We start from the raw sequence: 22,228 nt of genomic DNA, 5'->3' as shown, positions 1-22,228 counted from the left end.
GAACTCAAGTACTCACTCTATCTTGAACCCCCCTTGATTATTCTGACTTGGGAACACCCTTTTACTTGACTGAACTCCACTTGCCCTTAAAGAAAATAAGCATATTATAAATCCAGAACATGACTTTGCCAGATGTTCATTGCCACTAAGTCAATTCTGACTCCTAGTCACCCTATAGGGCAAAGTAGAGCTGCCCTCCCACGGACTATCAAAGACTGTGATCTGCATGTAAGTGACTGCTGTCTTTCTCCATTGGCGTGGTTGGTGGATTGTAACCATCAACTGTTCAGTTAGTGGTTGAGCATTTAACAACTGTGCCACCAGTTGAGTTTACTCATAAACCCATTGTCATTGAGTCTGTTCCAACCCACAGCAACTATGTATAGGGTTTCTGAAACGGCAAATCATTATGAAAGCAGAAAGCCTCAGCTTTCTCCCAGAAGCATTGCTCAGTATGAACCACTCACTTTGTGATTAGTGCCCCAGTGCCTAACCCGCAGTGCCACCAAGACTCCTTAACATTTATTAATAAGGCTTGTGATATTAATGTCTTTTGATTCACCAAAATAAAATTGATCATTGTGAGTGCTGGCTGTTACTGAAGCAGCCACCAACTCATGGTAACCCTATACAAAGCTGAAGCCCCTAGGGGACCCCTGTGTTTTCATCCATAAGATTGAATTGGCCGTTTCTTAAGGAGTAAATCAGCAAGCATTACCTATAATCCATCTTAGTCTTGGAGCTCCACTGAAATCTTTTGTACATCAAATTAGCAGCCAAGCCCCTTCTGATGCAGGAGTGTGGGCTATGCATGAGGTAGGGAGTTAAACCAGCTCTCCCACATTGAAGTTGAGGATTCTGCCACTGAATCACACTGCCCTCAAACAGACATTGATTCTTATTAAATGGCTTTAAGAGAAATGTTGCTCAATATTAAAGCTAAAACTAGTCTATCGACCGAGTATAGAATAAACCACCAATTGCTCATATATAAGTTCAGGTGGAAGCTGAATAACAATAAAACAAGTCCATGAGAAATGAAATACAATCTTAAGTCTATCCAACCTGAATTTCAAGAACATTTCAAGGAGATTTGCTGCAGTGAACACTAATGACAAAGGCCCTGATGATCTTGAAAGATCAAGAACATCTTTCATGAGGAGAAGGAAAGGTCATTAAGAAGATGGGAAAGAAAGAGAAGATTGAAGTGGATGTCAGAAGAAACTCTGAAACTCGTAATTGTAGAGTAGCTAAGGCAAATGGAAAAAATGATGATATTAAAGAGAAAAACATAAAAACTGTAAAGGGCACCTTGAGAATCAAAGTAATATATTATACTGAAATATGCAAAGATCTAGAGTTAGAAAACTGAAAAGGAAGAACACACTCAGACTAACTTGAACTAAAGAAAAAAATCCACAGCTTGGGCTACAATATTGAAAACTCTTCTGGGCAAAATATTGAACGATGTAGGAATCATCAAAAGAAGATGGAAATAATACAGTCATTGTACAAAAAAAAAAAATTACTCCACATCCCACCATTTCAAGAGGTAGCATATTAGCAAGAACCCATGGTGCTGAAGGAAGAATTTCAAGTTTCACTGAAAATATAAGCCAAAACAAAGATCCAGGAATCGATGGATTACCAATAGAAATGTTTCAAAAAGCTGATGAAGCACTGGAAGCACTCACTTATCTAAGCCAAAATTTGACCAACTGACTGGAAGAAAGCCAGATTTTTACCCATTCCGAAGAATGGTGACCAAACAGAATGCTCAAAGTATAAAACACTTGCATTGATATTGCATGCAAGTAAAGCTGAATATCATCCAAGAACAATTTCAACAGGATATGGACAGGGAGCTGCCAGAGGTTCAGGCCAGATTCAGAAGAGGATGTGGAGCAAAGGATATCATTGTTGATGTCAGACGGATCTTGGTTAAAAGCCGAGAATATCAGAAAGATGTTTACTTGTGTTTAATTGTTTATGTAAAGGCATTCCACCATGTGAATCATGAAAAACTATGGGTAACCTTGAGGACCATGGGAATCCCAGAACGCTGCAATGTGGTCATGAAGAACTTGTACATGGATCACGAGGCAATTGTGCAAACAGAAAAAAGGGAATATTGCATGGTTTAAAAATCATGAAGGGTGTGTGCCAAGGTTGTATGCATCCTTCCACCATACTTAGTCTGTATACTGAGCAAATGATTAGAGAGCTGGATCGTATGGAGAAGAAGGTGGCATCAGGATTGGAGGAGGGCTGTGAACAGTCTTTGATTTGTAGATGACACAACCATGCTTGCTGAAAGTAAGGAGGACTTGAAATATTTGGTGATGCAGATGAAAAATTGCAGCCTTCAGTGTGGGTTACTTACTCAATGTAAAGAAGACCACAGTCCTCACAACTGGACCAATAAGTAACATCATGATAAATGGAGGAGAAATCGAAGTTGTCAATGATTTGGTCTTACTTGGATCCACAATCTATGCTCGTGAATGCAGCTGTCAAGAGATCCAAGGATGCATCGTTCGGGTCATTCTGCTGCCTAAGACCTCTTTAAAGTGCTGGACAGCATGGATGTTACTTTGAGCAGTAAGATGCGCCCGACCCAAGCCAAAGTATTTTCATTTGCCTCATATGTATGTGAAAGTTGGACACCAAACTTGAAGGAAGACGAATGAAGAATCCACATGCTTGAATTATGTGGTGGGAAAGAATATTAGAAGTATTATGGATTGCCAAAACAACCAACAAATCTGTCTTGGAAGAAGTACGGCTGGAATGCATCTTAGAGGCAAGGATGGTGAGACATAATCTCATGTACTTTGGACAAGTTATCAGGAGAGACCAGTCCCTGGAAAGGACATCATGCTTTGTAAATTAGAGGGACAGTGAAAAAGAGGAAGATCCCTCATAAGATGGATTGAGACAGTAGATGTAACAATGGGTTTGGACATAAAAACAATTGAGGTTGAGACAGGACAGGGCAGTGTTTTGTTCTGTTGGACATAGGGTCCATATGAGTTGAAACCAATTGATAGCATCCAACCACATGAGGGATGCCAGGAGTTAAATCTCCTTCCTTTTGTTTTCATGATAAAACATAGGTAACACTTATTGATCTTATAAAATGTACCCACTGCTGTGCGTGTTACATTCCTGTTAGGTGCTGTTGAGCTGGTTTGGATTCAACAGAACCCCGTGTATACCAGCCCAGAGAATTACCCAGTCATTCGTCATCTTGATAGTCCATGCAGAATTGTATTTTATCCTGATAACAATGTTCAGAAGCAGATACTGAATACCTGCACCTCAAAGATGAAAAAAACGCTGTGTTACCACTTCTTACCCTAGAGCAATCAACGAAACCAACACACAAACACTCATCCCTTGGAGTCAATCCTGACTAATAGGGACCCTCTAGACAAAGAACAACTGTTCCTCTGTCTTTCTGTGTAGTGGCTGATGATTTTGAACCACTGACCTTGTAGTTGGCAGCTCAACAAGTAACTCAATGCATCAGCAGGTAACCATCCAGTGAGTACTGGGATTTTAACACAGCAGTTTCTAGATCTAGAGGCCATTTTCTCAAGTATGAAAGTATGCTCAATTTTCATTTTTATTATTCATGAAATTCACATGTCAGAAGCCTGTTTGAGGACTTGAGATAATAGGTTAATGTCTTCTTTTAGTTACATCATAGAATTGATGGGAATACTCAGGGTCCAAATATGAGGCTTTTGCCATTATGAGGCTTGAGCCAGATGGTGTCCCCCACCTACGTTAGATACCAACAGTTGCCCACAGCTCTCAGTCACTTCTGCCAGGCCGACCTGATGATGCATACCCTCCATGTCTCTCACTTTGGGTTCTCAACAGGCAGTGAGCATTTTATCACCTACTTACTACCCAGTTTGTGTTTTGAAAAATAAAAGCTTTGGGTCTTCCAAAGTATGAGTCCAGCATAAGACTTCAAGCCCTCCATATTGTAAATGAATTTCAAAAACTTATTTTACTGTAGCCTTCCTGTTAAATCAGTGTCAAGCAAGGGGAAAGCCAAGAAGTAGAACAAGGTTGGCACAATATTTCACCTGCTATGGCCCAAGATTTAGGTAGCACTTGATTTTGTCTGCGGTAGCCTTTAATACTCAAAATTCCTTTTGAAAACATTCAAATCAGAGGGTGCACATTAAAACAAAAATCCCCATTGCTGCCGACCGAGTCTATTCCAATTGGGAATATAGTCAATAAACAGCAGAAACGATCAGCGTGTGCATGGTGTAGGCAGATGCCCTCTGACGACCAGCAAAGGAGCTGTCTTACGGTGACATGACATTCACGGACAAGGATGAAGCAGGTTGTCATGTCAACACTTTACATCTACTTGCTACAGCTTTCTGTTGGTTTTGAGTGCTTTATTCTGAGAGCAAATTTGTAGGCTCTGCTGGCCCAAGAATATGAATAGTGGGCAGGGAATGGACTCCAAAATGCATCCCAGGGTTCCTGCTTTCCCTCTCTTCTCAGCTGGCAGTCGAGAGCCCAGCCACTCTTAGCTTTCTTTGTGAACAATGATAATGAAAAGGGAAAATAAAGGCAGTACTTAGAGAGGGGTTAGGAGTAGCTAGTCTTGGAAATCGGGTCAAGCAGGGCTGTCCTTTGCTGGCAAAGGTAGGAGAGGGATGAAATTCTTAATTACAAAACAAATACTTGGAAAGAAGTGAATCCTGGGTCTTATGTGTTTGATAGATTTGTTTTGTTAAGCTTGCACCATATATATATACTTTTGAATTAGCTGTTAATATAGCTGTTTATATATATATATGTGTGTGTATATATATAATCAGAAAGTTTCCATTTGAGAAATTGAGATTTTTTTATTTTCTTGACTATCTCAGTATGTCTTAATTCTGAATGTCAACAAGCAGCCGGGGAGAGGCTGCCCTGAGGCAAATGCTCTCCATTTCAGGGTTGACCTCACCGCTCTTCAGGATTACCTGGTACCAAGGCCACTTGTAAGGCACAATTCATCATTTTACCTCCTTTCATGACTATGCAGTATTTGCCTGGTCCCTTAGTAGGCGAGTTAAGCAGGCTAGTTGTAAAAGGCCGTCTGCCCTATAATAAGACATTTGGGCTTTGTCCCAGGGCACTGAGGACAGTTGATGGTTTTGAGCCAGGAGAGGTTCATCCAGCCTTGGCTTTTGGAGATTGATATGAGCAAAAGAAACTCCATATTGAAAGTAACCAAAGACAAATGCTTAGTCATGTCGTTTGTGCAAGTAAACAAGCTCCAGATGCCCACTGGTAAAACTTACCAAAACTACCAGAAGAGGCTAGCTCCGTAAGCAAAATTGTTTACCTTAATGTATCAAAACCTACTGGTGGCAGACGAGCTCCTGAGCTCCTTCAACACAGAGGGGACGCCACATCACTCTGAGCTATCCACCGGTAAGGTAAGCTACCTATGATGTATGCCCGATGTGGGACCGGGTATGCTTTGAGTTAAGATAGAGTATGTTAGTCATCACATTTGCTACCTCTTTGATGAGTAAATGTATGAATTCAGCATCATAAAATGTCTCTGAACTTAGTCCTGTTTGCATGCTCCAGACAGAGATGAGCCCTGATGGCATGGTAGGTTGCGCTGCTAACCCCAAGGTCAGCAGTTTGAAGCCACCAGCCGTTCTGCAGGAGAAAGAATAGGCTTTCTACTCCTGTAAAGTATTTCTGTGTCAGAAACCCATTGGGGTGATTCTACCGTGTCCTAGGGATGCTAGGAATTGGAATTGACTGGATGGCAGGGTTGGTATTTTGGTTCTTGCTCTGTCCCAGGGCTGTGTCATTTCATCTATCATCCATATCAGCGGTTCTCCACCTGCGGGTGGCAACCCCTTTGGGGGGTTGAACAACCCTTTCACAGAGGCCGTCCAATTAACAGTAGCAAAATTACAGCTATGAAGTAGCAACGGAAATCATTTTATGGTTGGGGGGGGTCACCACAACATGAGGAACTGTATAAAGGGTCGCGGCATTAGGAAAGTTGAGAACTGCTGATCTACACAAACACTTGTTGTGAAATAGTCAGATGAGGACTTGATCGGGCTGGTGGCTGAAAAGAAGAGACACTGAGATGGAATCTTTAAGGTTTAGAAACCAATTCGGTGGGATACAGAAGAAAGAAAAGCGCCCGGGTTTGAGTTGGCGGGCAGATAGTCTGACTGTGCACTGAGAACCAAAGTGGGACATGTTTAGCTTGTGGTTCGCAAAGCTAATAGACTTTATTAAAAATAGAGATAAGTTGACTTTGTGGAGCAGCTCACAGCAGAGATAGTCTTTTGGGGGGCCAGCCTGCCACAGAATCAGAAGACCGTTCCAAGTCTAAGATTCTCCACTCAGCGACGGCTGCGGCCAAGGTTTTTGGTGAGAGTATATGAGGAGGTTTTAGGTGGCGAACCCTTTAAAAATGACTTTAACAATCATACAACAGGTGAATAAATACAATCTTGTGGGAAATGCAGTAAAGACCTTGAGGGGTTTTCAATTCAAATTTTTTGTGAAGTTTTTGAAGCCCCTTCTTGCATACAGAGTTAGGGTCCAAAGAGAAGGTCATTGTGTGAAAATCAGTGTTATTATTCAAAAATGGAGGATGACCAGGTCAGATTACATAATGGAAGCTAATGACATCCTTACATAACCGCCTAATTATGCTGATTCATAATTGCCAGATTACAATGTTACACAACGTTCAAATTGCACCATTACACAACCGTTAAATTGCATCATTACATAACTGCCACACCCCTGAGAATCCTGGCCTACCCAAGTTAACAGATAACCGTAACCCGCACAGCCATCATTACTTTTGCCGCACACCTCAGCGTCCATTGCTGTCATACAAACATCATTAATGTGAAAGATAGTGGTTGATTTTTTTTTTTCACCTGTGGTCATAAATACAACTGTCTGGTTAAGAGGTTAAGAGAAATGAGGAGTAGATACAATTTGAAAACCAAATGCCCCACTTTACTCCTGTTCCCACAGTCCACTCCTGTTCCCAAAGGCATGGCTACTTTTTAATGTGTATTTTTAAACCTTATTTTCTGTGCATTTGTAACACAAATCTATATATTTGAGAAGGCAAGATTTTATTTCCATCTAAACGGAATCACACTCTAGTGAAACCTGCCAAGGCTGGAATGTAGTTGGATCGTAGGGCTTTTCCAGGTTTCCTAGTTTTCTGCCTTTGACACACTCTTAAGACTTTTCAATCATTTGCTTTAGTGAAAAAATATTTGCATTTTCCTTCTCTGACTGCTTTCCACCCTCTGTGAGGCCTGGCCTTTGCCAGTCTGGCTGTGTAACTAGTCTCCAGGGAATTGATCCTGACTCAGTCGTGGTCCCATGCGTCGGAATAGAATTGTGCTCGACAGGATTCTCAGTTGCAGGTTTTTCAAAAGTAGATCACCAGGCCTTTCTTTGGAGGCACTTCTGGATAGACCAGACCCTTCAACCTTCTTGTTAGCGGTCGCGCTTGTTTTCAGTTCTCACCGTGCAGGGACGCCTGTCACTCTGTGATTATGTGTTCTCAACTCATTCTGACTGAAATTGACCTACTGAACAGAATCGAACTGCTTCATAGGGCCCTCGCGGCTGTTGTTATCTTTATGGAAGCAGATTAAAGCACTGAATAATATATATATTTTTAAGTTTCAGTACAAAGCATCTCGGGTAAGTCACCATGTTGCTTCATATGAGGGGTAACCCTCCCCAAAACGGATTTTTTTTCAAAGCTATGTATTTTAAATTTTTTTAACGAAACAACCTTATCACCTACTCTCCATTACACTCACTACATTTCTCAAATATGTGATTCCATTCTTGGAAACATGTTTCAAACTCATCTATTTGGATGGCTGACAGCACCTCCCTCCTTTTTTCCTTCGCCTCTTCTAAGTCATCACATCGCTGTTCTTTCCGGTCCCTCTGCATTCACAGAAACAAAAGGAAGTCACAAGGAGTGAGGTCAGGGAAGTAAGGTACATAGGGCAAGAGAGGCATGCTGTTTTTTGCCCAAAACTGGTGCACTGAGGTGGCTGCGTGAGCAGGTGCATTGTCGTGGTGACAAAAGCAGTCTCTCCATCTGCCACAGATCAGGCCTTTTTTGTCGCACCTTGTTATGCTATCGTTTCAGAACCTTTAAATAGAAAGCATATCAGTCTGACCTGGTGGAACGAACTCCAAATGCATTTCCCCCCTCACATCAAAAAAAACAAATGATCATTGTCTTGATCTTTGATTTTTGGAATGAGTTGACGATGGCGTCTTCTGCTGGCTTAATTGATGTTTGCTTTCAGGATTGCAAGAATAGCACCGCATCTCGTCTCCAGTAATGACCTTGGAAAAAAAGGTCTGGGTCACTTCAGAGCTGTTCCTTCAAAGCATGGCATGTTTCCATTTGAAGCTCTTTTTCTTGACTAGTCAGAATCCCAGGCACACATTTTGCAGTGACCTTTTCTCATTCCCAAATCTTCCATTAAAATTTGCTGAACCAAGCTCTAAGATAGTCCAGATAACTTCCCCATCTCTTCAATGGTCGGTCATTAGTCTTTGAGCACAAGTGAACTAATATTGTCGACATTTTCATCTGTTCAGGAAATTTACAGCCGTCCAGAATGAGATTTGTCATCAATTGACATTTCACCCTTTTTGAAATGAGAAAACCTCTCGTACACTTGAATTTTTCCCACAGCGCTGTCCTTCTAAGCTGTGTTCAACATCACAACAGTTTTGGCAGCATTTTTCCCAAGCAGGAAACAAAATTTTACAGCCAAAAGCTGTCCTCTTAAATCAGCCATCACAAAAAATGAGATTCAAGTGAACCTGCTTTAAAAAAAAAAAATTCACTTTGGCCAGAGAGAATCTTCCCAAGTGACGCCACTGGGTGCCCTAGGAGTGAGTTCCTCGATGCTTGCCTAGTAGGAAAAATGTGTACTATGAAAGCTCTGCCCAGCATTGCTTTTTACCATTTTTTGAGGGGGCGGGGGAACCCCTCATATATATTTACCTAACTCTTTGAACTATAATATTGCTCTATAATATGGCTTACTCAACAGTGCCACCATGACTCCTTCCATGGATGTACTTGGTTCATTGAAATGTCCTTCATGTCCTTCATTCAGGACATCTAGCCTGTTTCCAGTGTTTCACTGTTGGAAGCGTGTCACAATGAGCATCTTTGCCCTTGCTAAAAAGAAGAGTGTTTCTTTGGAAAATTTCCCTCGAATGAGAATTGCTGGGTGGAAAATCTGCACTTTTAAAATTCTGTCAAACATTCCAGTTTCTTCCTTCCAAAAAGCTATACCAATGAGATGCTAAATTAATTCTTTCCTTTCTCCTTTGCCTAAACTGGATACTGTCATTCTTTGTAATTGTTAATAATTTTGTAGGCGGTGGAATGAAAGCTTAGTGTTGCTTTCAGTTACGTCATCGGTTCCCATTGATGTAGAGCTATACGTGCTGCTGAGAGCGGTGCTTGCCATCTCCCCTCTGTGTCTAAGTGTCCCGTTGTGGTCCCATTTCAGATGCTCACTACCTTACCTGCAGAATCCAGGAATGCGCCGAGACGACTCGCAGTGGGCCCTTTGCTCGTTCCATTGACATCAGCTCCCTGGTTGTGCAGGATGAGTATATCTTCATTCAGGTAAGTTCAGAAAGGCCCATCCGTGGTAGAGAGAGTGAGGGGAAATGAGAGCTGCCTATCAGGGAAATAAGGATGTATCCCCTCAGGGAAATAAGGAAGGGAATGAGGAGCTATTGGCAATGGCCCTCATTCTCTCTGGGCCCTAATTTCTTTGGGAGGACATCCACGTGGCTTAAAAGATTTCTGTTTCTCAATTCAATCACAACCCAGAACCACAGGATTTCCCTTCTCCCTCCCAGGTCTTGGCAGGTCAAAGACACTACCATTTTCCTACTCAGAAGAATTCATTGAACACGCATAATACACTGTACATGACACTGTTCTTGGCCTTCCTTTTTGCACCTCATACCTATTGCCTTGGCGATCCCATGGCTCTAAGCACCGCCCCATTAAATCAAGGAGCTCTAGCTTCTCCCAGATACTGTAGACAGATATACCTCAATTTTTCAGCCAAGGTGTTGCACTGGAATCAACAGTTTCCTTGAACTGACACTGTTGGTGGTTCTACATCCCACCAGGTCACTCAAGAGAGAAACCTGGAAATCGGTCTATGTCAACAGGTTAAATGCATCCATAGCCTTTGCTAACGTCACTCACTGTGGTCATTTCTCCAGTGTTTCATCCTTTCCTCTGATTGTAGTTACAGGCCAAGCCCTCTGATCTCTTTTTAACTTGGTATTTTAAAATCGGAGCAGAGAGTTAAGTTGTGAGCGTACCAATCTGATTGCTCTTTTGTTCATGTGAATGCCATATAAATGATGCCCCTTGCAAAATTGTTGCTAAAAATGTGGCTTAGAATTGAACATGTTTGCAATGGTTTTCATATTCTCCTTGTGTTGATAATGTGTCTTATAACCCTTGCAGGCACATATCTAGGATTTGGGATTTTTTGGAAACATTTACTTATTGTACTAGAAGAAAACAGAAGGCTCTCCTTCAGTCAGCATTAATTTTTCTATTATTTGAAAGGGATATGAAGTCCATTTTTTTCAACAAAGTTTATTAATCGACTGGTGCATTTACACATGCTTAAGGCCTGATGTTTGGGTGCTGAGGAACAAGATAAGGACACAACAAACAGTCTCTTAGTGGAGCTCATACTCTCATTCACAGGGAGACAAGGGAAAAAAGTGTGCATGTGTATGATATATGACACATGTCCACATATACACAGAAATGAAAGACTGCTTCGTGTTGTGCTTTAGAACTCAGAGTTTGGGGCCCAATTGCCAGTGTTTATTTGGGCCATGCTGAGCTGTGTGTGTGCCTAATTTAACTTTCTCATAAAAAAGGGATTGATGTAGTACCTATACCGTGGATTGCTGTGAGGATCATATTCGTTCATGCTACCTGTAAAACACTACAATAGTGCTTGGAAACCTAGTATTACATAAATGTTTGCTCTTCACCCTATTGTCTACGATCTATTGTCATTTATATATCCATCTATAAGATATATGCTAGGATAATATCAATGATAGGATAAGTCTGTGATAGTATAATGCGTAGCTGAATAGAAGGAAATCCAGTCAATAGAATTATTATTCAAATTTAAGCACAAACCACTAAATCAAGTGATGATGAAACTAAATAATTCTACCAATGATTTCCAACTGATCGAAAACGCAAAAAGATGCATTAGTAATAATTCATGCTTGGAATAAATTCCAAAAATTGGAAACAAAGAGGAAGGAACATTAGTTGGTAAATATAGTCTTCATCATTGAAATGAAGCTGGAGATCACATGACCACAACGATGTCTTCAATGCAAAAAAAAAAAAAAAAGCTCTACTATGCACATGGAGTTTTCCAGATGTAATACACAAAAATCAAATTTACTCAGCAGTGGGAAAGGCTATGGAGAAACTCAATATCACCAACTAAAACCAGGCCAGCGCTGACATGAAACAGAAGAGCACCGTAATCGAGCGTATGTCAGCTCAGGTTGAACCTGAAGAAAATTAAAATAAGTCCACGAGAGCTACACTACATTTCAAGAACAGATTTGCTGCATTGAACGTTAATGACAAGACAACCTGAAGAGCTATGGGATGACGTCAGGAACATCATTCGTGAAGAAAGCAAAGGGACATTGACCGGGTAGTATGGCAGGAACCAGATCAAATGCAGGGATGCACATGGTAGACAACTGGGGAGGAGGTGGGGAAAGGGAACAAAAAAAACGATGAAAATAAGGAAGAAATGGGTAGCGGGGGCACGGGGCACTAACCCACCCAAAGGGAGGGTATTGTTTATATCTCCACAGGAAAAGAGGGACCAGACTTCACCCCAGTGCTCCAAGGTGTGAAGACAACATGCCGTATTATAATGAAACGTGCAAAGACCTAGAGTTAGCAGACCAAAGTAGGAAGAACACACTCGGCATGTCTGAAACGGAAAGAACTAAAGAAAAACCGCAAGCCTTGAGTTGCAATATTGAAAGATCCTTTGGACGGTGAAAAAGAAGAAGGCCCTGGACAAGATGACTTGACACCGTGGCTGCAACAGTTGGCTCAAATAAAAGAACAATTGTGAGGATGGCAGAAGATGGGGCAGTGTTGTCTTTTGTTGTACACAGGGTCGCCATGAATGGAAACTTACTCAATGACCCCTAACAGCAACACCAGCTGTATCAGATGATGAAAAGCATTATGGATAAAAATGATGCAGAGTTTGTGAATATTGGGTGTATAAAAAGTGTGCTATCTTTTGTTCAGAATGACTTGGGGAGGTCTCGTCTAGTGTACCTCATCTTCTATGATTGGACCTTCTCTCACTGAGCAGTCAGGGAGAGGGAGATATGGTCAGAAGGGACAAAGAGCCAGGTGTGCCAATCCTTGCATGACTTTGAGTCCTATGGAGATGTATGGTGTGGGCAGTTATTTCCTTTAGACTGGGTCTTAGAGCAGGCCTGATGGGAGGTCGGGCATAGTAATGGGAGAGCCAAACTAGAGATATACATTTGAAGACTGTGTGCATATAGAAGGGGAACACTGGTGGCATAGTGGTTACCAGTTGAGCTGAGATCTGAAAGGACAGCAGTTTGAAACCACCAGCTGCTCTTAGGAAGAAGGACTGGGATTTCTATTGGTGTAAAAAGTTACAGTTTCAGAAACTCACGGGGGTAATTCTACCCTGCCCTATCGGGGTCGCTATGAATTGATAATAGACTCCATGGCAGGGAGTTTGAGTTTTGAGTGCCTATCAAAGGTATTTTTCTTTTTGATATAAATGGTTAAATTTATTTTTTATTAATGTTAGAGTGGTTTTTATTTTTTTTATTTTGTGCTTTTTTAAATTAAATCATTCTATTGGGGGCTTGTACAACTCTTATCACAATCCACACACATCCATTATGTCAAGCACCCTGTACGTTTGTTTCTCTCGTCCTCAAAACATTTGCTTTCTACCTGAGTCCCTATTATCCACTCCTCCTTTCCCCCTCCCTCTCCTCTCCCCACTCCCCGGTGAACCCTTGATAATTTATAAATTATTATTTTGTCATGTCTTACAACGTCCAATGTCTCTCTTTACCCACTTCTCTGCTGTCCATTCCCCAGGAAGTATGTTATATGTAGATCCTTGTAAGTATGTTATATGTAGATCCTTGTAAGTATGTTATATGTAGATCCCCTCATCTTTCCTCTACCCTCCTGGTATCACCATTCTCACCACTGGTACTGAGGGGTTCATCTGTCCTGGATTCCCTGTGTTTCCAGTTCCTCTCTGTACCAGTGTAGATCTTCCAGTCCAGCTGGACTTGTAAGGTAGAATTGAGATCATGATAGTGAGAGGGGAGGAAGCATTAAAGAACTAGAGGAAAGTTGTATGTTTCATCATTGCTACACTGCACCCTGACTGTCTTGTCTCTTCCCCATAACCCTTCAGTAAGGGGATGCCCAGTTGCCTACAGATGGGGTTTGGGTCCTCACTCTGCACAACCTCCTTCTTCACAATGATATGGTTTTTTGTTCTTTGATGTCTGATACCTGATCCCTTTGACACCTCGTGATCATACAGGCTGGTGTGCTTCTTCCATGTGGGCTTTGTTGTTTCTCAGCTAGATGGCCGCCTGTTTATCTTCAAGTCTTTAAGACCCCAGACACTTTTCTTTTGATAGCCATGCACGATCAGCTTTCTTCACCACATTTGCATATGCACCCGCTTTGTCTTCAGAGATCATGTCAGGAAGGTGAGCATCTCAGACTGTCGGATTATTAGAACAAAGTGTTCTTGTGTTGAGGGAGGTGTTGTTGTTGTAGCTATTGTTTTATTTTCTCTTGTTGCGTTGTTGTGCTCAGTCTTGTGTCGGTGCGTATTGTTGTTGCTGCATGTCTACCTGGAAGGGATAGGCAGGATAAACAACATGGAAGAGAGAACAATGGGATGACTGTTCCAGGAGACATGGGAGAGAGAAAGGCGGGAGAAAGGAAGTGGATGTTAACAAACTCAGGGACAAGGGAACATCAAGTGACCAAATATCTATGGCAAGGAGGGTGTAGGAGGTCTGGCAGGGATGGATAAGGACAATGTAGCTGAGAGGAATTCCTGAAACCCAAATGAAGGCTGAACATGATAGTGGGACAAGAGGAAAGTAAAAAGAAATAGAGGAAAGAACTAGGAGGCAAAGGGCACTTATAGAGATCTAAATACAGGCACATACATATGTAACTATATTTATATACAATGAGGGGGAAATAGGTCTATGTACATATATCTATAGTTTTAGTATTAAGGAAGCAGATGGACAGTGGACCCTACTCAAGTACTCCCTAAACACATCAAAGGCCTTTTTAAGTCACAATATTCAAGTCACTCAGGGAGTGAATAGAGACAGGAAAGATAAATGATCTAAAACTGAACTTGAAACCCACTACCACCAAGTCAGTTCTGACTCGTCCAGAGCCTGTAGCACAGAGTGGAACTGTCTCTGTGGGTTTCTGAAAGTGTAACTATTTATTGGAGTAGAAAGCCTCATCGTTTTCCTGTGGAGTGGCTGGTGGTTTTGAACTGCTGACCTTCTGGCAATATTTACAGTAAAGAGATGAGAAGAAACCAGCCAAATGAGACTGAGGAGAGTGTAGAGGGAAGGTGGGAAAGGTAGCTGAGTGCCAGATTCCACAGAGCCCGAAGGACCAGCTTAAGAACTGACACTTTTGTGAGGGTGGCAAAGGACCAGGCAGTGTCTGGTTCTGTTGTCCCTAAAGTTTCTGTGAATCAGAACCGCCCCCACAGCACCGAGGAACAACAACATGAATGAAACAGGAGCAAATGTAATACATAATGTCCCAGATCATGCAAAACACTGCTAAGCATGAACAAAGCATTGAGCTTCATTAACCATCAAATAAATGCAAATCAAATGCTACTTTTGCTATCCATTAGCTAAGATCGAAATACAGTAAGAGTATCACAGCAAACCACTGCATATACAGCAAGAAGGCACAACTGTAAGTCAGTTGGACATCAGGATTTAATGGGAGGGGGACTATTACCATGTGTGGTGATTGATCTGAGAGCTGTGTCTTCGTTCTGACAGGGGTGCTGAGTATTCCGTTACCATGGCTTCTTCCATTTTTTAATTCTCACTGTATGATTCCTTTTCTTTGCTTTGGGGCCTGTGTGTTACTTTGATAGTTTTGAATGCATATACTTAATGAATATAATTTCATATATAGCATACCAAACCTTCTTTGAGACAATCACGATGGACTTCCTATTATGTGGACTTAAAAAAAAATATTTTATTGGGAGCTCGTACAATTGTTATCACAATCCATACATACATCCATTGTGTCAAGCACATATGTACATTCACTGCCCTCATCATTCTCAAAACATTTGCCTTCTACTCTAGCCCCTAATATCAGCTGCCCATTTTCCCCTCCCTCCCTACTCTCCCCTCCCTCACGAACCCTCCATAATTCACAAATCACTGTTATTTTGTCATAAGTTACACAGTCCGACATCTCCCCCCACCCTCTTCTCTGCTGTCCATCCCCCAGGGAGGAGGCTATACGTAGATTCTTATAATTGGTTCCCCCTTTCTACCCCACATTCCCTCCACCCTCCAGGCATCGCCCCTCTCACCACTGGTCCTGAAGGAGTCATCTGTCCTGGATTCCCTGTGTTTCCAGTTGCTGTCTGTACCAGTGTACATCCTCTGGTCTAGCCAGATTTGTAAGGCGGAATTGGGATCATGATAGTGGGGGGGGGGGGGGGGGAAGCATTCAAGGACTAGAGGAAAGTTATATGTTTCATCGTTGCTACCCTGCACCCTGATTGGTTCATCTCCTCCCCACAACCCTTCAGTAAAGGAATGTCCAATTGCCTACTTTTAAAGATTAGTATGTTCCTGTTCAAAACCAGCAGCAGCTCTGAGAAAGAAAGATGAGGCTTTCCGCTGCAGTAAAGAGTTCCAGACTCAGACAACCCGGAGAAAGGTCCACCCAGCCCTCCATGGTGGTTATGCTTTCGAATCCACTTGATGGCAATGAGTGAATGCATGACGTCTTCCTCCCCTCTCTTTTGAATCTCTCCACCACCCAGTTCTATGAGCCTGGGTTGAATGAATACGAGATACCAGCAAGGTCACCAATTCAAAACTAGCAGCCACTGCAGGCGAGAAAGCCAAGACTTTCTGCCCGTACAGATTCAGTGTGAGAAACCAATGGGGCAGTTCTACCCTGCCCGCTAGGGTCGCCATGAGTCAGAATCAACTCAATGGCAGTGAGTTTGTGTCTTTTATTTTGACCATCCAGTTCTGGTTGATTATATTATCTGCTCTTTGTTTATCATCCTATCTGAAAATACGTGTAGTTCTTTCAGACTTTAATGTTTCATGAACCTTGGCTGGAAAAAAGGTGAAAAAAAATAGTATGCATGTATGACTTTGCACTGTACTTCTTTAACCAAGCCCATGTTTGCGAATTATGCTGCGCCAAGCATTTGCATTCTGCTCTGAAGCCTCAGTCTCACAGTGTACAGGTTTTCATCTTACAGGTAGATACGTTCAACCATTACCAGCAATGGCTTTCTTTTACTCTAGCTTTCTAATTTATTTGCTGGTTCCAAAGTATTTTTCTATAATAAGGCCTTCAAAATGGGTTTATCCTTGAATGTTGAAAAGATGTTTTTTTTTTCTTTTCCCTTTGTGCTTTAGTAGCATTTGTCAGAGTATAAAATATTTATATCATTCTCTTTACTCCATTAACTTCCAGGATGAAATGATGGAATATTATTGCATGTGGCCATGCTGATATTGTCTACTTTTAAATGTCTTGGTTTACTTATTTATTTTTATATTGTTATTATTCTATCCTGGATATCCAAAACCCCTTTCCTTTATATTTGAATACCAGTTAATTTATACTACTGCATGTTTTGTTCTTGGTCACACTGCATGGATTTTTCCCTTGGAATATGAGTGGCTTTCATTAGTTGATTTTATTTATTGATTTGAATTTATCAACATTTTTATGATTTATATCTCAAAATAGATTCTTTCACTGCATTGTTTGGAAGATCTTTTTAGAAGACCTACAATCTACAGCACAGACATGAAATACAAAGGAGCACTATCATTTCTTTCTCTAACCCTCTTTAACTCCACATACCTGTTGAGGAAAATGAAATAAAATTGAGCAAACGTAGCCCACATTATCCAGAATGAGTATTCGGCAACGTGGAGGCTTATTTTGCTGCTTTTGCTTCGCTTCTGTGAGTTTTTTTTAAACTTTATGTAACTTTTTTGGGTACAGCATATCTTCTTTGAGCTCTTGTATTTCTGCTTCAAATTCTTCACTTGTAGATAGAATAGTTCCATGACATATGTTACTTTTGCTCCTAGCCATAGGATCACCGGTTTCATTTATTTCCTAGAAGAATGTTTGCTGTGTTTCCTTTTCCTGTCCTTCCCTATCTTTTTAAGCGTTTCCATTTCTTTGCTGTTTTATTTTATAATTTTAATTTTTATCTCTACATTTTTAACCCTTATTCATTTTTGCTGATGTGAGTTGGTCCTGAGCAGTATATTTGAGGAAGCTTACTTTCATGAAAGATCCGAGCTTTGTTGCAGTTTTACAGGGATCCCACACGGCTCTCAGCGGGCATCTGTTGAACCCAAGATGATGCTGTCAGTCACAGGGGTCTGCTCCCGCGACCATGGCTCTGGAGCTTGTTGACGACTCGTTTCCACAGGCTCTCCCTGACCAGACTGCATCCATTCTAAATTAAAGATGGTCCGCTTGCCCCCGGGAAACATCAGCTTTGGAGAACTGTGCATCTTTTTGCCTTGAGCTAAGATTTGTCACAGTCGACATGTTTGCATTGATGCTTGCCTGTGTCATGTGCCGTTCACAGCATACGGCTCGCTTTGCATATAAACTATGCTCCAAGAGATAGTTTTCTTAAATATGGAATTAGCATTTCTCTTTCTTGTGTTCCTGGCTACCCTGCGGTGATATATGAGAGTAAAAAAGGGTAAGTTCCACCATTATTTAGCCGTTTAATAGCATTTATAAGCCCTTATCATGTATTTTCTGAAATATACAAAAGTGGATTAACTAATTTGTTTGCTCCCAGGCAACCACCCCCAAATCCACTGCCAGCACTACTTCCAAATAAATTTATTTCAAATGAAAATTAAGTTCCCCGTCTCCAGCGGCTGTTCATCCCCCATAGAATGAAAACCTAACTTCTTTATCCTTGCCTCCAAACCCTCTACAATCCCACCTACCCTCTCTCCCCTCAGTCTCATGTATAAGAATGCCTTAGTTGCTGCCCCATGTATATTTTTTATTAATATAGTTTACCCTTCATAAAAACAAACCCTTCAATCTCTACATACCCACTGTCACTCCTCACCCCATATATCTTTCCTATAGTTTTGTTTTCTGCTTGGAGAATGTCCCTTTGCCACACATGTTGCCCTTAATGTTACCAGGTTCCCTCACCCTTTAAGAATTTTTCACAGGCAGCACCCCCAGGAAATCTTCTCGGGATTGGACCAAGCGCTTGTGCTGACTACTTATCCATTCTGACTCCATCTCTCCAGCCAAGTCCATAAACTCTATGACAGCGGAGATTATGTCTTATTCATCATTGTTTCCCTGCACTTAGCATAATGACTGGTACTCAATAAATGTTTGTTGAGCTGAACTGAACGGAGAAGATAAGACACCATCCTTATTCTCAGAGAGTTATCTTTTTCAAGCAAGGGAATCTTGTCTCGCCAACTAACAATATAAGACAACTTAAGGTAATTGGCAATTGCTCGCTGCATGAGAAATGGCCATGTGTGGAGCGTCTCTGCATTTTTATCAAACTGCTGTCCAGGAATTACCCATTATGGTATTCACTGTCCTTTTTATATTCATTCATTTAAATATATTAAAATACATTCAGCCCAGTGGGGCACACAGACAACTGAACAATTATAATGTAGTGTGATGAGTACTATATTAGTGGATACGCGTGGTGCTCCTGGAGGGAAGAGGAATACTTCACCCTGCCCTGGAGCATGGTTCTTACAAGCTTCCTGAAAGTGGCAGGCTGCACCAAGTCATCAAGGATGAGGACAGATTAGCTGGGTATATGGGAGAGAGGAAGGCAAGGGAAAAATATCCAGAGGAGACCGGTCTACCCCTTTCCCCTCTCCCACCCTCCTGTATGACACAGTGCTTTCTCATGGGTTTTAAATTGGAGGTCAGTGGGGATGAGCCTAAGAAGCCACTAAAAATAAAGGAGAGAGAGTCCGGGAGGGTAGAACTCCAGGTCTCTGTGTTAGTCTGGGTAGACTAGAGACATTTCGTATGTGTATAAGAAAGAGCTTTATATAAAGAGGAATTGTACATTAAGAAAACATCCCAGCCCAGTCCAGATCAGGTGCGTAAGTCCAATATCAGCCCATATGTCTGATACCAATCAGACTCAAATCAGATACCAAAAGTCCTCTTCAGACTCAGGAAACACATGCAATAACGCCAAATGCAGGAAGATCACAGGCCAGTGGGTGGGAAATCTTGTGGATCCAGTGGTGATGTAAGCATTTCAGCACTGCCAGGGTCTCCATGTGGTTCCCCCAGCTCAGGGCACTAGTGTAGTTCTGTGTGTCTTGTCAGCTGCAACATCTCCCAGGGAGTAAGCAGAGAGAGAGAGTGTCTCCCGCCTCCAAGGAGGAATACAGGAGTTCCCGGAATCCTCAAGAGAAGGCCATGCCTGCACAGAGGCTTCATTGGCTATGACCTGACTGACAGGCTAGAGTCCACCCTCTTAATCCTCTCAAATTGACAAAGGATTATATAACCACCACCGTCTCCTCACCAGATGCCATCCAGCCATTTCTGACTCATGGCAACCTCATGGGTGTCCCAGGAGAACTGCAGTCCATTGAGTTTCCAATGGCTGATTTTCCAGTAGATTGTCAGGTTAGTCTCCCAAGGCGTCTCTGGGTGTAATCAAACCTCTAACCTCTCTGTTAGCGGGTGGATAAGTTCAACACATATGCCATCCAGGGATTCCATAGGCTGCCTCTCCTTACAGAGCACAATTTTACTTTGTTTCTTGCTTTTTGTGTAGAATTTCTGTACGCCCGTCCATTTGATCCCCATTTAGTACAACACTGCATTGTCTATCTCTGTAGGTCAATGACCCATAGCCTGTGAACCACTGGGAAAGAAGCTTGTGATCCAACCTCCCATCCTTTCTCTGCCGAGTAACTAACATGGTGTAATCACTTAATGCATGGATGTTTACCCATCAGTAGGTCCTGGTAACCAAATGCATATACTTCTGAGAGCACAGTTTAACAAACCCCAAACTGAGGTTCCTTTTTCATAATGAACTGAAAACTATGAACTTCATAATGACAAGCAAAATTCCCACCCTCCCCGGTCTGCCTCCATAAACGATGCTTCCCCTGCCTGGTCATAACTTCCCTTTTCCGGGCCAGATGTTCTCATTTTCCATGCCGGATCTTTGATGTGGTGGCAGAGTCAGTCCACACAGCCCCTCCCATCTAGAGAGACCAAAGAAGTTCCACACCACCTTGTGTTTTCCTGTTGACAGAGTGGCATGTGGCTAGCCATCCTGATGGTTTTTCTGGAGGGGAGCTCGTGTTTGATCTCACACTGTTGGGGAAGCTGAGCTGGCAATGTACAGAGAGCAGTGACATTTGTTAATCTGTCAGGGCCTTTCTGTGCAGGGGGCCCGGGGCCCGGGTTTTTGTAGTGAAATCAAAAGGAGCTAATCCTTCCCAGAAGAGCTCTTGTTTTAATAGTGAAGTGCCTGGCTGAAATGTAGTTCCACATGGTTAAAAGAGAAATCGGCTTTCCTGCACAGGGGCAGGGGAGGAGTGATACATTGGTTTCTCTGTTCTGAGCCAAGACAGTTGAACAATCCTGTCTTTTCTCCTCATGCAGTGGCCTTTCCTGTGCATATCCCGGGGAATAGGAGTTCAGCAATGGCCCTAAAAGCCCTTCCGTAATGTGCTCCTGAGAGTGGTTAGTAGGGAATGTGATGGAGAAAGAAGCCCAGGGGCTTAGGAAGCCTTCATTAGAGATGCTGTGTCTGGGAGGGGCTGTAGGAAGCCCTGCCCCGCCTTCCTCCTTTCCTGAGCCAGGAGGTCATCCTCAGTAGGAGAACCCAATGAGTGATGCTTCACTTTGAGTGCAATTGGATTCATTACAAAAGAGAAAGAAAGATGGAAAAGAAAAGGATTCTGGTGTATCCTCTAATAGTAAATGTCAGGAGAGAAAGCAGATCTAAAATCCTGATCTAAAAAAAGTATACCTGTGGTTGGGAGAAAGTTAACTCAAGGATTAGAAGCCCATTCCAGTTCTTCCAAATCCTCAACACAAATTCTCTGATGCAGAACAGAGACTTTCCAGCTGCCCCCCATTAGACTGTATTGTGCTGGGAGAGGGTACACAATGACTTGGACTCTTAGGAGAGAGAAAGAGAGAGAGAGATGGTTTTTAGGAGTCAAGTCCAGGGAGAGTATAGGAACCCTGAAAACACATGGCCACCTGAGCCCGGAGGGTTTGTAGAGAGTCAGGCTGTCGCAGAGCTGGATGCCTGAATCTACAACATCATATCCATCCTCGATGATCTTTGATAAAGATACTCTGTAAAGCATTTTAACCCCTAGGAAATGGCTTGGCTGTCTTCTTCCAAAAAGCAACTAGCAGGAGCCCTGTGGAACACTGTGGTCTGTCTGATCCACCACCAGTCATGGTGTATGCTGCACCAGTCAGTGCTCCCCTCATGGGGTCGCCATGAGTTGGGGGTCTGGCTGAGTGGCTGCTGCTAACAAGAGTGTTGTGTAGAGAAAAGCAAGAGTAAGCTCGCTCATGGCCATGAGTCAATTATGACTCAGAAGCACCTTTTAGGAAGGAGTAGAACTGCCCCTGTCGGTTTCTGAGATGGTGAATTTTTATGGAAGCATAAAGCCTCATCTTTCTCCCACAGAGAGGCTGGTAGTTTCAAACTGCTCACCTTGAAGTTAGCCTTGAAGTTAG

At 42.3% G+C, this 22,228-nt stretch overlaps 1 protein-coding gene across 1 annotated transcript in view; it reads left to right on the top strand.

The window, feature by feature from the left end:
* SORCS3 (sortilin related VPS10 domain containing receptor 3) overlaps positions 1–22,228 on the top strand; it is a 689,619-nt gene that overhangs the window by 516,195 nt on the left and 151,196 nt on the right. Inside the window, exon 8 of the mRNA XM_004700938.4 lies at positions 9,591–9,709. Within this exon, the coding sequence (XP_004700995.2) occupies positions 9,591–9,709 (119 nt within the window). The remainder of the gene's footprint in view (positions 1–9,590; positions 9,710–22,228) is intronic.

Source organism: Echinops telfairi, unplaced genomic scaffold (genome assembly GCF_000313985.2).
Source record: "Echinops telfairi isolate 266 unplaced genomic scaffold, ASM31398v2 ScPeMD7_70;HRSCAF=299, whole genome shotgun sequence".
Lineage (NCBI taxonomy): Eukaryota > Metazoa > Chordata > Mammalia > Afrosoricida > Tenrecidae > Echinops > Echinops telfairi.
The sequence above is the reverse complement of the archived record's forward strand: the minus strand, read 5'-3'. Positions and strand labels throughout refer to the sequence as shown.